Consider the following 14,647-nt stretch of genomic DNA (forward strand, 5'->3'; position numbering starts at 1 on the left):
AAAAACAGATGTTTGCTGTCATTTTCAAATATGTACCGGATAAAAATATCAAAAGAATAACTTTTTTTCGAGTTCTACTTGTATAGCTTATTCCTTTGTTGTGCTCCCAAATGTGGCATGTAAACGAGAGTTTAACATTTACCCCAACCCAGTTCACTGTTTTTCTTTACGAAACTCACAAACACAATTTGTTATATATATTTTTATTAAAAAACAAAAACAAAAATAATAAATAAGTTACATTACATGTAGTTGTACATTTGTACAAATGTATTATATATCCAAAATCTCCCACACATACAGATTTTTTATTTTTTTCTTATATTGTTGTGTGACTTAAATTACGGATTGAACTATGCTGATAACTTAACATTAAGCTGGTGCAACAATCATACCCCACAATTTGATTTCAATTATTTGTATATTTTTCTCTCAATTTCTCGAATGTGCACAATGACTATTTAGGAATGACATATTTACTTAACGACCTACAAATAGTGTTGAGAAACTCACACTTGGCGGCTTCCTTTAACTCGACTTCATATAATGCAACCGTTGCACCACCAACTCGCCACTTCCGCTAACTTAGTAATTTAAATCCCTGCGTAGCGCTACCAAGCGCTCAACCCCCCCCAAAATCAAGCTTCATTCGTTTCTTGTGTTGTAGTCTGACTATTTGCCGCCTTGATGCTGTCCAACTTCGCCTTCAGCTCAGCCAGATGATCGTAAACAGGTTGCGGTGTGATTACATCCACTGCGGTGGTGATCTCTGGCAAGTCACTTGTCATCGTTGTTATTTCGTTGTTTAATTCGACTCTACGTGTCTCCAAAGTAGGGCTTATAGCATCGCTTTGCGCTTTCTCCGCCGCTGTAGTGGTTGTATCTTCAACTTGTATAGCAAAACTGCGCGCTTTGTTCGACACACGTATATCATCGCTGTCCACGCGTCCTGCTCTAACATTCTCTTCCTCAGCCATGGAATCTTTGAGTGTTTGTATGTCCAAACCGCCATTACCGCTTTCATTGTCAGCATTTTGGCTGTATTTGGAGAAGTAAGTGAGCGATTTCATGAGCTGATAACTTTTAGAGATCGGTATATTGGAATCATAGACACTTTTGCTGGCACTGCAGTCCACATAGAACCACCAGTTGCATTTCAAGATTGTTTGATCGAAGAGTGTGCTCTCTGGACAGAGAAATGATTTGCGTACGAGCCCATCATCGGTAAGCGCACAAACATGGAACACCTGAACAAGAAATATACTATATTGGGAGTCTGATTGTTGTATTAGTTAGTAGCGTTGTTTCTTACCATGCAACCAAGATCCGTATCGGCATACAGTCCTGGGAAATGCTTCTGTTTCCCGCATGAGAAACTCGTCGGTGGCAGATCAACTTTCGATTTAAAGTTATCATCGAAGTTCTTGTCATAACCAACTGGATAGTATTCGCGTGGTGCATTCATGACCTATGCGAAAGAAATTTATAATATTTTTTAACTCCTTCGGTATCATCAGATGTTGGGTTTTTTCTCAATAAATATTTAACATCTTTAGTTCTCCCTCGTGGTCAGATTACAAATTAATCTCTATAAAACCCCTTTTCACGGTCTTATAACCTTCATTATCCTAACCAAAATATTTATCGTTATATTGGATTCCAGCGTGCGGTTATTGGGGATTTACTTTTTGATCAAAAACCACCCTTTTGGACAGAGAGAGTAGAGCAAAATTAGTCAAGGGTCAATCAAGACCTTTCTTCATACAGGCAAGTAGCGGAAAGTCAGAGTTTTGGGAAGCTGAATCAGCTACTTTAACCAAGGGGATTCAAGTATCTTTTGGAATAATAAATATCTGGATATTGTGACGAGAACACCGATAAAACCCTTTAAAAATGTTTCTGTCTGAACAAAGTTTAGCGTTCTATACTTTACAATAACAACTATAACTGTTCCACCGGCATCGGTTTTACTTACCTTCGACATCTTACTCTCGAAAGCCACATTCTCAAGTTCGTTCTGCGGTTGCGCCCAATTCATCACCGGTGCTTTCATCGCTGGTACTGCTAACGGTGCTGGCGTTGTCGTTGTCGTGGTACGTGCTGTCGTCGAGGTACGTACAAATTCTTGACGCAACTTGGCCGCCAACATAGCACGGTGCTCGGCTTTCATTTGTTGTTCGCGTACGTAAATTGCATGCTTGATTGTGTCCACGCTGACATTGGCCGCCGAAGCTAGTTCCTCCACCGTCACATCCTTCAAATCGAACTTCGGTTCTTCGAACTGCAAATAATTTGGGTGTCCATGCATAATCCGTTCCTCTGCGTTGGTGAGGGACTTTGTAACGGCAGCGAGACGTGCGACCGAATTAGGCATTGCCTGGAAGGCGGGTACAGCAAGCGGTTGCGAGACAGAAGGATTCGCGACGTGAAAAGTACGATTGGAAGTCTGTGACATTCAAATAAATAAATAATACAAATTGAAGCTCAGTAAGAGGGAAATCTTGCTGCACTCACTATTGGATCGGAGTAACTCTCCACCAACTTGTTGTTGTGACGTACTCGGGGATTTGGTGAGTCCACTGCGATATTCGTACGTCGTTGAGCAATTTGCGCTATGGGCACAGTTGCTGTTTTCGGTATGGGTCGGAATGCTGGTACACCTAACGGTAAAGGCCTTGCTTCTGTCATTAGTTGTGTAGGCGCTATCTGACGTTTAAGATTTTCTCTGTAAGCGACGTTGTAATTAGCAGAGGCACGCGCGCCAATGCGCTTCTCGGGTATGGGATGCTGTACTGGCTGATAGGGAGAGAAAATAATGTTAGTTAGTTTGCGTAAATACCTATTTTCTTCGAATAATAATAGGAAATACATATTATTATGTATACACTTTTGAGATATGAGCACAAGGTTCACCGAGACAGCAATGACGTACTCCATAAATCGAAAACCAAAAATATTCCTTATAAATTCTTTTGGAGAATGATGTTGTATTGGGTCTGGTCTGTATGAGCACGAAGTCGGATTCACTTAGGTTAGGTAAATCATAAAGGCTTTTAACCTCAACGCTTTTGAATATTTCGGTATACCTTTTTTGAGCTTGTATAGAAACATATGTAATTCTTTCTTAGGCTTATTAACTTCTGATTTTAAGCCCGTATGTTTCCTTTTTTCTTCGAATGTAGGTTATATTTTTCAAAATAATGTTGATGATCTTTGATCAAGATCAATATTTTAGAATGTATTCTGTGGCATTGAAGACCATCGGTAAAAGAATTTAGTTCGCCTTGGAATGTTTGGCGAAATTTCGATTTGTAATGACGCGCAAACTTATGTGACGGGCTAAAAAAGAATAGACGGAGCAACTCGTCCTATAGCTTTTCTCAGTATAAAATTAAAAGATAATGAATTTCGGGTGTCCGATCTGAACTGCTCTGGTCAATCTGGTGAACTTTTATGTATTTCAATAAAAATGATCATACACTTTCTCATATTCGCTTTACACTCATATGAAACGCTGAAATGTAGAGGCCATTTACATTTGAGGGGGAAACTCGCTGGTGTCTACGTAGTATTTATGGGATTCTGCAAAAATGATAGGGATAGTGAAGACAGAGGAACGCTTTCGTTGGTAGAAAAAATCTGGTGGAGTATACAGCAGCAATAAAAAAGAAAATTATAGCAGCGGTGTTACTATATATTTATTTTTATTTTAAAAAAATACAAAGAGAACTTCTAAGTCGATTAAGGTATTTTTTATTGAGTTGAGGTGTCTTAGAAGCGAAAAGCAGTAACAAGAAATATTCTCCCGCTAAAGCTACAGCTGACCACAACAAAATCTATGCCTTGGCAACATTTATAACGTTCGACTTACCGGCTGTTGTGTAACAGGCATTACACCTGCAGCGCTTGGTGGTGGCCCATTTTTATAGCTAATGGCGCGTCGTCGCTCCGGTTCACCCTCAACATTGCCGAGCGATTCAGCGAAGCCTAGTTCATCGCCTAAACTGAAACCTAAAAACAAAAAATAAATTGATAATTAAAAATATTAATAATTATTATATTTAAAATTATATTTAATAATTAAATGTTTTTAAATTTCTTATATACAAAAAATAATAATTTTGTTTTAATTAAAAAGAAAAGCATAATAATTTTTAGTTAATTAACTGTTTTAGTATTTTAGCAATCTGCATGTAGTTTTTTCGCCTCGAAATTAATGTAAGCGCTTGAAGCACAGCAGTCGGAAATGGCAACTTGCAAGCAAGGTGAGCAGATTGCACTCATTAGCAGCTATCGCTACACACTTCACGCTGCTGGTGAGCTTTTGACGATTTGCACGACGCAAGCGTGCGCGGCCAGTCGGTCGGTCGCCACAATTGCTTCATGCTCGCCGTTGATTTTTCACTTTTCGCTTGCTTTTAACTACAGATTCGCGTTGTTTTTTATTATAAGACTTCATGTGTGTACTGTATTTTTTGTTGTTTTTGATGCATAATGTCATTGACATTGGCATAAATACATAATTATTTCTTATATATATATATATATGTATATTTATTATTGGTTTAACGTCGATTTTAATCTGATTTTGGTGTTTTAAAATTTTGTGTACCTTGCCAGCTAATTCTTGCAACCAGCAGCTTTTCTAATGATTTTGTTAAAATTTTAAATGCTCACGTATATTTTTGCTAACTGTGAAAAGTTTAACGCATGTTTATTATTATTGTTAACAGAGTGAGCGCTGTAGTTATTTTTACAAGCAAACATAACATGTTAATTAAGAAATTAGGAATACAGTCATGCCTTGATACATATAACGCCTCTGCGGGTTATGCAGGCAGGTGCAAGTTATTGAGTTCACTACTTCATATATTTATAGTATTAGTAAGACTCTTTAGAGCCGTGGATTTACAAAACTTTATTTGCAAATGAAAACAATGTGAAGAAAAATGCAAAATAGAAAAATAAAAAACACAATATTTAGAAAAAAAATAAAGTACACCAAGAACTTCCAATTTGTTGTAGGTCTCCAAATTGCTACAAAGCAGAGTTTCACAAATGGTTTTCAATACTAACCGATTGCTTTTTTGCCGCAATAACAACAACCACTAGACCATGAAATCTCGTTTAAGTTAGACATTAGTGTCGATAACATATCGCATAATTTGATGATAAAAGCAAAAATATCAAAAATATAACATTAGAAAACTATTCGACCTTAATACCATCCATCGAATTTTTGGCTAACAGTAAAACAATGTCAATCTGATTATTTTTTATTACTAAAGAAATAGTACTGCTTAACTTGTTCAGAGTATTGCAAACATTAAGAAAAGCTGGTATAAATGAACTAACTGATACAACTAAATGAAAATATATTTTTCCACTATAACATACCCACTCTAAGGGGTATGACCACTGCAGAATTTTCAAAAAATCGTTCTTCTTTTCACTTAAACTATGCTTTATAATCGAAAAAATAAATTTCAAATTGATTTGTTGCAAAAAAAATGTTTTCAAACGACTTTAAGCGTGTATAGTAGGCCCACCTCCGGCTCAGTTATATGTGAAACTTCAAACGCGTTTTTCTCAGTACACTTTTTTTCAAATGGGCGAGACAAATAACTTTGACAAATTTTTATTCGACCGACTTCAAATTTTTAGATTATTTTGAGAATTGAATTTTGTATAGAAGTACGTAGGAAAATTTCGATTGGTTCAAAACTTTTTTTTATGGCGAGTTTATTATGAAATTGTTGACTAAAAACCAAATTTTTCAATATTTACAAATTGCCCTACGCACTTCTATGAGTATTCGCATTGATAGATTAACGACGCCTTTTTATTTTCTTCCAAAACGACAATTGTGGCTGCTAAATGTCTCGCCGCGGCGCGCTTAAAATAAACGATCAAAGAGATATCGCACGATTAGTTTACTCTAGTCAACAAAATTAACCAAATCATCAGCTTGCGATTCAAACTTGATAAATGTTTCATTAACTCTGTTCGATTTAATTTTGTTATATAGTGGTTAGTTCAAAAATATATGGCATTATGTTAAATATGGTTAAATCGTAATTCATTAATAGAGTTTATTATATCAAAATTATACCCGATGTGGCATTGTATCTTGGCTTGAAAATTTCGTTATAAACGTATGCATAAATTCACGATATATCATATATAAAGAACGTGTGCAGAATTTTACTTAAAACCAAAATATCGACCTTAAGTTGTCTTAAGATCTTTTTTGATACTATTATTTATGACTGAATTAAATACCTATTTATAAACTATCCATAGTATTTGTGTATATTAGTGCCAACCTAAGGGGAACTAAGTGTTCGAAATTTAATGCTCTAGTTTGATAAGATAAATTAATACTCTCGCCAGTCGAGTTAAATTCCGAGTGACTGTTTTTCTGTGCAAAATTGAGATATTTTGATGAAACTTGTCACCATAAGACGGTCGCCATTGTCACTCCCACAAAATGCCGTTAACCGAAAACATTGGTACAGGATAGCAAAGTATGGAGGACAAATCAATTTACTGAGAATAAGTCTTTCATCATACAGTGCGAAAATGGTTGATAACCCACTTGACATATTACGGTTATGTTGAAAACTACTAAAAGTGTGATAACTCATTAAAAAAATACGTCAGAAGCATTTAATTTTGCACCCAACATAGTAAAGAAGTCCTTCATATGACTGTCTGTACGAAACGGACACTGTCCACTATTAGAGCAAATCCTATATCTCACAAACTATTTTGCCCTTCCTTACTTGTTTTAGTTTACTGCTATTCATAGAGATGCAAATAAATATTTATTCGTCGGATTTCGCTAATTTTTCATTATGGGAAAAGTAAGAAATAATTTTGTGTGAAAAAAACTATCATTCCACAATGTGCATTCATTTTCGGTCATTTAAAATGCTCATGTTTAATTTGTTTTGTTTTGCAATAGACTAGCTATTTTTATTATTTTTTATTAAATATATTATATTTTCTTGTTGTTGTTGCATTTACCTAAACCAAAATGTGCTTTTAGGCCGCCCAAATTCCTTACACGAAATAGTCCAGACTTTTTGAAGTTACAATTGAGTATGAAACCAAATTCAGATTCAAAAACGCATGTCCCGCAAGCCAATCCTAAAAACAAACACAGAAAAAGGATATGTTTTTTTATACAGAAAATTTTTTTTTGTTTCTAGTTTGAGAAGAAAGCGGATTTGATAAGCATGATGATTTTGTATGGAATGTTAGTTGTTGAGACGATGTGAGAGTTTTGTTGTTGTGAGTGTTGTTGGAGAGATGACAAGATCTGGGATTGATAAAAGGATATGAAGGATACATTTAATTTGTTTAAAATCCTTTTTGAAGGAAATTATGCATTTCAGTGAGATGATATGAGGAGTTGGAAATTTTCTGTGTTGTTTTTGCGATGATTTATTGATAATTGACATGCAAAATATAAAAATAATAAACCTTCAACCGATTACATGTACAGTGAATTTTAGTTCATTTACTATATCGCAATACCATTGATCTCTGCGAAAAGTGCTTGAAATTATTACATAACCGAAATCAGCCGAAGCTTTGCGTTAACGCTCAGGTATCATATACATATATAACATTACCTTCGTTCTACTATGAGTTACCTACGAAAGCATGAAATGTCAAAAACAACTAAACGCTGACAAATAGAAAATTGTGTTAGCGGAACATAGATGATAAAGTTCCGTCCATAACGTGTAGTACAAGGTAACTAAACCCAAACTGATATACACTCCAGATCATTTCTGGTAAGGAATATTGTGTACTGGCTTCTATACATCGAGACTAAAACCTGGTTCTAAGCCTATAAGTAATATTAGGTCTAATAAAAAGAATGCCATTGTTTTTCCAATAGATGATTTCAGTAATATGTATCTTGTTTTGTTTTGTATTGTATAAGTACAGTCGGGTGGTGTGTGCTTTAAAATTTTTTGTCAAAAAATTTTCTTAGTTCGTTTTATGATTGCTTCACACAGTGTTGTTTGAGCACGTGCAAAGATGGACACCAACAAAGAGAAAATACCACATATTCTACGGTTTTTATTCGAGGTATAAAGTATAGTATATTTTTCTGTTTAATCAGTTTATTATTATATGTTTGAGCAGTCTACAAGTAGTTTAGAAGTCTTTCTCTATAAAGTCTATCTATTCCGGTGGTGATACCAAAAAACAATCTAACAGTGCGGTCTGTTTTTCTGTCTAGTGTAGTCTAGTATAATCTGATTTTACAATTTTGTGTGTCTATCAGTCTCTTTGTCGTTTATGGAGTATGTCTATCAATAACCACAACGAACGTGGGTTTTGTCCGTCCAAGAATTCTAAATTAGGCAAAATTATACAAAAATATTTTTGGAATATTTTACACCACATTTACGAGCATGCCCTTTTTATTGCCTATCGGTAATCTACGAAGCTTTCAAAGCTTCAATATCTTTTCTGGGGATTTGAAGTGTCGTAAATCACACAAAGATGCATCAGCTCGGCGAACGTGTCACCTTCAACGAAGTTCAGAAATAAAACAACACGCCGATCGGCATTGCTGATAGATTCGCCAACACGTACGGAAATTCCAAGTGAAGGGCGTAGGCTATTCATTATCTGTATAACGGTTAAACAAACAGCTCAACTGACACCGGTCGCGTTATGTATTACAGAGCCGAAGCCGGAGCCAGAGTTGGCTGTAAATGTGTTTGTGGCGTCTTAACTGACAGTTAATTAGTAGTCTTAAATCCTCCAAAGATACTCCCAAGAGCATCAGATAAATGTACATACATATGTTTATGTTTAATTGAAAACCACTGACACAAACAACAAGCGAATTAGTGACATTCGCTGCCAAAGTGTTGCGAAAGTTTAAAAAAACGTGTGTTCATTCGAATGGACCTACACATGCACATACATACAGGCATTAAAATGTAGGTTCCTACATAAATTCATAGCGGAAGCGCATTGCAATTATTTATATACAAAAGTATGTAGATAGGTATGTCTGTGATGGTAGTTTAAAATAAACGCTGGTCCCTAACGGTTTGATGTGCTTTGCCCAGACGACACACTGAACTTGGACTGTCACGGCATGTGTAAAATTTTTAAGGTGTGCAAGTGCGTGGCTTGGCATGTCGTGTGGTGCCAAACGGGGTTAGTATGTTGCTGTTAGCGTTGCCAAAAAAAAGGTGGAGAAGTCACATTTGCATGCAGTTAAATTAAAATAGACGATTTTAATTGATTTGCTTCAGTTCAATTATGACATATTTTAAGTAATGCAATTAATTTGCAAATTTCACAACCGAGCGGAAGTTTTGAAATAACTAAAAGCTTGCCAAATATATGCGAAAACGCATTACAACCCAACTGTCAAAGTAAACACATTTGTTTGACATTCATTTACAGTATGCTTTTGCCAATTGTCTCTCAAAGATTTACAGCAAAAAGTTGCATTTAAAAAAGGTTCAAAAATAGTGATTTTTTCAATCCAAAGTACGGCATCTGTTTGCAAACCTAAAGAGTAATTTACATATGACAGTGATGTGACAAATTTTTGGTTTAATGAGTTAAGATAAGATGAGTGAGATAAAAAAAACCCTTATTGAAATGTGAGCAACTCAAAAGAGAACCTACAGATTCCCTTATTAGAACATAGCTTACTTGAACGAAACAAATAAAGAAAAGAGTTTTGGTCTCCTTTGTCCTGTGACTTGACTTCATACGTTTTATTATCGGTCGACAAGTCAAGGGTTTATAGAGCAGACGGACATGGCTAAAGCGATTTACACTTAATGCAAAAGGGCCTTGAAGGCTTGGAATTGATTATTGTGGAAAAACTTTTTATAGCCTGAACTGGTTATATTATTTTGCCATGAAGTTTGTAACACCCAGTAGGAAATATTGGAGAGTCTATAAAGCTTCCGTTCTTCTGTACACATATATGCGATATGCGAACTAGTCTTTCAGTACAGACGTCCTTTTCTTCCCAAGTAGCTACTCAGTTGTCGGAATCGCCGATATCGGACCCATATTAGATAAAGCTGCCCAAACTGATTGATCAAACTCCAGTCCTTATATGGAAAACCTTTTTATTTCGGACTATTATAGCATTTAGTTTCCAGTCAACTGATCGATTAAAATCAAGCTCAAAATCTTTTTATATTATTTTTTTGCTTTAAAAAATGCACCTGCGAAGGTGCTTCGGTGAGGTCGAAGTTAATGTGAAAATTCCTTGGAAAATTTGACTAAATCTTTGTAAAATATGTATCTTTGGAATAATCAAAGCTTTTAATAAAATATTTAAATTTTTATATGAAAAAATAGGGCATTTTTAGCTGGAGGAAACCCATGACACCACTTAAAAAAAACAACTGCTGTTAGAAAACAACAACTCTGCAATATTCATTTTTTTCATTATTTTTTTTTTTACAGTGTATTCCACCCAGACATTAATATTAGAGATAAGGGTTCAAAAAGCCAAAATTAAAGCAACAAATCAGGGGGACCTTGGTTGATCATATCGGGGCGTCGCATGCCAGTTTAAGAGTAGAAACAGTGGAAAAACAAAATCAAACAAAAACAAATAAATAGACCCTCGTAAATGTTACACTACATTACAGCAAATGATCACAAGTACTAATCATTACAATGACATGGAAGCACTTAATGTTGCTGTAAACAAAATTTACATTTAACTTTATTATAACTGTTTTTGACGCCATTCTAAAAGCTGTTAATTGGTGTCATCGTGCCGGGCACTTAAAATGGAATAACTCGCTGATGATCGCAGTTTTGTTAATTTGATAACTTAGTTAAGTAAGCTAGTATTATTTTTGGATTTTATTATTGTATTTGTGGGTAAGTTGTGGTACTTATCTTTCTGGTTAATTTATCAACAACAAAAAATCTTTTGAGTGGAATCTAAACAAACAAAATATTATAGTTACTACAAAATGGCTATAACAATAAATATATATACATAGCTATTCAACTATATAATTAGATAAATTTAACAACTTATGAGACATTGTAATAAGTGAAACGGTATTTATAGCTATTTAGATAGTATCATTTGATACTCTTATGAGCTGTCAACTTTTTTTTTTTTAACTAATTTTTTGAATAGAATCGAAAGCATTCAGCGTTTTTACCACTCGAAACCGAGAGTTATAGTGTTTTTTTTTATTCTGCTCTATGGTAGGGCTGTCAAAGTTGCGTGTTCTTTTCTCACAATGTTGCCTTCTAATCAGAAAACAATGAAACAATTCAAAAGTGAGAGTTGCCCAGGCAATGTTTATTTTTCGTTTTTAATAGTTTTATTTTAAATCAAGTTTTTCTACTAATTATAAAGAATCGGTCAATTTTGTTAAGCTCAGTAATGGATATTGCAAATGAGTTGGGTTGTTCTTTTATCATGTAAAAAAATAGAACATTTATATAACACTAAGATCGCCAGTGGTCGAAATTCGTTCAATAGAAAATACAATTTATTAACAATGCTAATAGTATTTAAATTTTATTGAAGAATTTGAACAAAATGTGAATAAAATCTAAGGAAAGTTGTAGAAATTAATGTTGTCAATTCAATTTTCGTTGAAAGTTGCAACAAACCAACCGCATGCAAAGAAAACGGCAATAAATTCAATCAACTCCTATTTCGCTGTTGTCGTTGATATTGTCAATTCAACTAACTACATAAAATTGACTTTGGAAAAAATGTTTTCAAAAAATTAACTATCATAAAATGCACTTGAAATTAGTCTTCAAATTTCTAACTCACCATAATAAAACGAATTATATCAACCACTTCAATGTGTTTTTTTTTCACAAACAAAACATGAAATTTAATTTGCGTTAAAAATGTAATTGTAACAGAATTCAGTGTTGTAACACGCAAAGTCCAAGCACAATTAAAATTGGAAAAAAATCGCAACCACAAATCCGCCGTAAACGATACACAATTATTCTATATATAATATGATTTGCACCTTATACAGAACAGCGACGAAATGTACTTCTGTATACGACTGTGTTAAGTATGACGCGCTTGTATTTGTTGTCATCGCTAAACTTTTTCAATTCTATAGGATTTCGAACAGCCGTGGTATTGGGTAGAAACGGGAACTTACTAAATATCAGAGAATGCCTCTTATTACATAATAGGGTGATTCTCTAAGTCTAAGAGCTGCCTTCACTGTCGGTTGGTATGTTGGTAGTAAATCTAAGATGACGTTTAGTACCTGACTTGGCGTAGTTCTGAAAGCTGCTCTGATTATTGTTACGTAACATGATTTTATATTGATGTTTACATTTGAATGAAGCGCAAAGCGAGAAAATGCGTTATGTAATACTTGAACGACCCTTTAAGAGTTTTCCTATGAGCTATTTATACCCTGACCAAGGTATATTAAGTTTGTAATGCACAGAAGGAAACTTCGGCGACCCTATAAAATATATACATATATAAATGATCACCGTGACGAGTTGAATCGATTTTACATATCAATCTGAAGTTTTCCTGAGGAAAGCTTTTTTATAAGACAAGATAGATGAAGGTCAATGACTGGTTGATATTTATGATTTCCAAACACAAACATAGCCACTCAGCAATATTATTCATTAAAATGTTTACTCGTCCACAAAACAGAGAAAATTGCGAAACTGGCACACCTTACAAGACTGCTAATGACTTTATTACCGCCAAACAAAACGGTACAGGTGCAACAATAACAACAAATACACACAAATAATAAAGTGCCCAATATAAGTTAAATTAAAAAGGAAACCAATAAATTAAGTAAAAACTGTCATTAAAACGAAGAAATGTGAAAAATATGAGTGATAGCAAAGCAAATAGAGCGATTCGCATTAACGCAAAATTTGTGAAAAATCGCTACCAAAGCGGAGTCAATTAAAATCGCACAAAAAGACTAGAAAAAGAATGGTGCACGTAAAACAACAACAAAAGCGTGTAAGAAATGTGTAAAAATGCAAAAACCAAAGCCAAAGCCAAAAAGCTTCGTAGGAATTGTAGGAAGAGCGTAGAAGCGACTGATATTGTCATAAAAATATTTACGCGCACATTAAGTCCAAACAAACAAAGCTAAATACGTGTCTTAAGCGACACAGCGACAAGTGATAATGGCGCCGACAAATGACAAAACGTGCGCTAGACACAAAACGAAAACGCTAAAAAATGACAACAACAACGAAAAATACAAACAAGACTACTAGCCGCCTAGTCACTTTCACCGCTTACTGTGAAACATTTCGCCGGTATGTTGTTTGTTGTTGTTATGTAGGGTTACTTCAACGACAAGTGAAGTTTGTTTTCTTTTGCTTTGTCTTCGTTTCGCTCTTCATGTGTTTACACTGCTCGCTAGGTGTTTGTTTTTGTTTAGGCGTATATTTGTCTTTGCTACATACATATATACATATGTATTATCTACATACATATTTCGAGTCTTCTCGTCATACCCTGAACAGAGCATATTAAGTTTGGCAGGGAGTTTCTTACACCGATAAGGAAAAATCGGAGACCCTTTAAAATATATGTATACATAATCGGCGAGATGATCTGGAATTTTGCACATGTTCCTTTCTTCCCACAAAACTACTCATTTGTCGAGATCGCCATTGTCGGACCACTATAGGATATAATTGTCATGCAAACTGACCGATATCAATCGCGTTCTTTTTTCAAAAACTTCATACTTTCACGAAATTTGCCATAGATTATTGTGTAAGGCAAGGCGGAAATCTTTCAATCTTCGTGCAATCGAACATATACAGATTGGACCACTATAGTATATAGCTGCCAAACACACTGACAGATCAAAATCAATGTAAAGATCTTTTTACACACTTTTCTGCCATTAGAAATGCACCTGTGAAGGGTATTATAGATTCGGCAGCCGAGGTTCGGCAGCCGAGGTTTCGTGTTTTTTTTTCGTTTTTACTGTTATTTGCTGAACAAATAGAAATTTTGTCTTCGCTTAGTTTTGAATGTGCTTAGGTGCAAATTAGCGGTGCGATATGTCAATACATGAGCATATGGATAAACACATGCATACATACATACATATGTTTACAAATTATATTTTCATGCTTGCAAAATCATATTCATAGTATATGTGTGTATGTATGTAAACATCGGTTTTACTTCACTGCGCTTCTTTAAGAGGTGGAGTTCTCATACGCCCTGTCACACCAAATCACACCATCCCTCTCTATTGACAATCATTTGTTGTTGCAGCAAACATTTCCTAAGCGTTTCTCTCTTAAGATGGCAAATATAAGGTGAGAAAAGTAATTAAATTTAATTGGCTATTTTATGCATCAATATTGATTTATTACCAAAGTTATTTTTGTAAATTTCACCCAATAATTACACAGTGATGGGAAATGAAAAACAAAAATAAAAATTTTAACATCGGTTGCACCGAAGCTGTAATACCCTTCACAAATACAAATTATTCTATACAATAACTTGATTTTCAGCGATCATTTTATAGGAGTCCAACCTGAATATGTGTTTTCGGAGATTGAATAGTTGCCTTATACGATAACTCATGCCGAATTTCGTGAAGATATCTCGCCAAACAAG

The 14,647-nt window shown here is 34.7% G+C and overlaps 1 protein-coding gene across 5 annotated transcripts in view; it reads right to left on the reverse strand.

Annotated features, from left to right (window-relative positions):
- Positions 1-221: 221 nt before the first annotated feature.
- The window catches only part of mtg (mind the gap), a 44,709-nt gene continuing 30,283 nt past the window's right edge, over positions 222-14,647 (reverse strand). For 3 of the 5 annotated variants that reach the window (XM_036373290.2, XM_070107728.1, XM_036373291.2), the window contains exons 3-8: positions 7,030-7,152; positions 3,872-4,011; positions 2,515-2,796; positions 1,976-2,446; positions 1,313-1,468; positions 222-1,247 (exon numbers count right to left, since the gene is read on the reverse strand). In XM_036373290.2, the coding sequence (XP_036229183.2) occupies positions 639-1,247; positions 1,313-1,468; positions 1,976-2,446; positions 2,515-2,796; positions 3,872-4,011; positions 7,030-7,152 (1,781 nt within the window). In that variant the 3' untranslated portion in view covers positions 222-638. The remainder of the gene's footprint in view (positions 1,248-1,312; positions 1,469-1,975; positions 2,447-2,514; positions 2,797-3,871; positions 4,012-7,029; positions 7,153-14,647) is intronic. The other 2 variants (XM_014230017.3, XM_070107731.1) reach the window with 1 other exon arrangement.

Source organism: Bactrocera oleae, chromosome 2 (genome assembly GCF_042242935.1).
Source record: "Bactrocera oleae isolate idBacOlea1 chromosome 2, idBacOlea1, whole genome shotgun sequence".
Taxonomy (NCBI): Eukaryota; Metazoa; Arthropoda; class Insecta; order Diptera; family Tephritidae; genus Bactrocera; species Bactrocera oleae.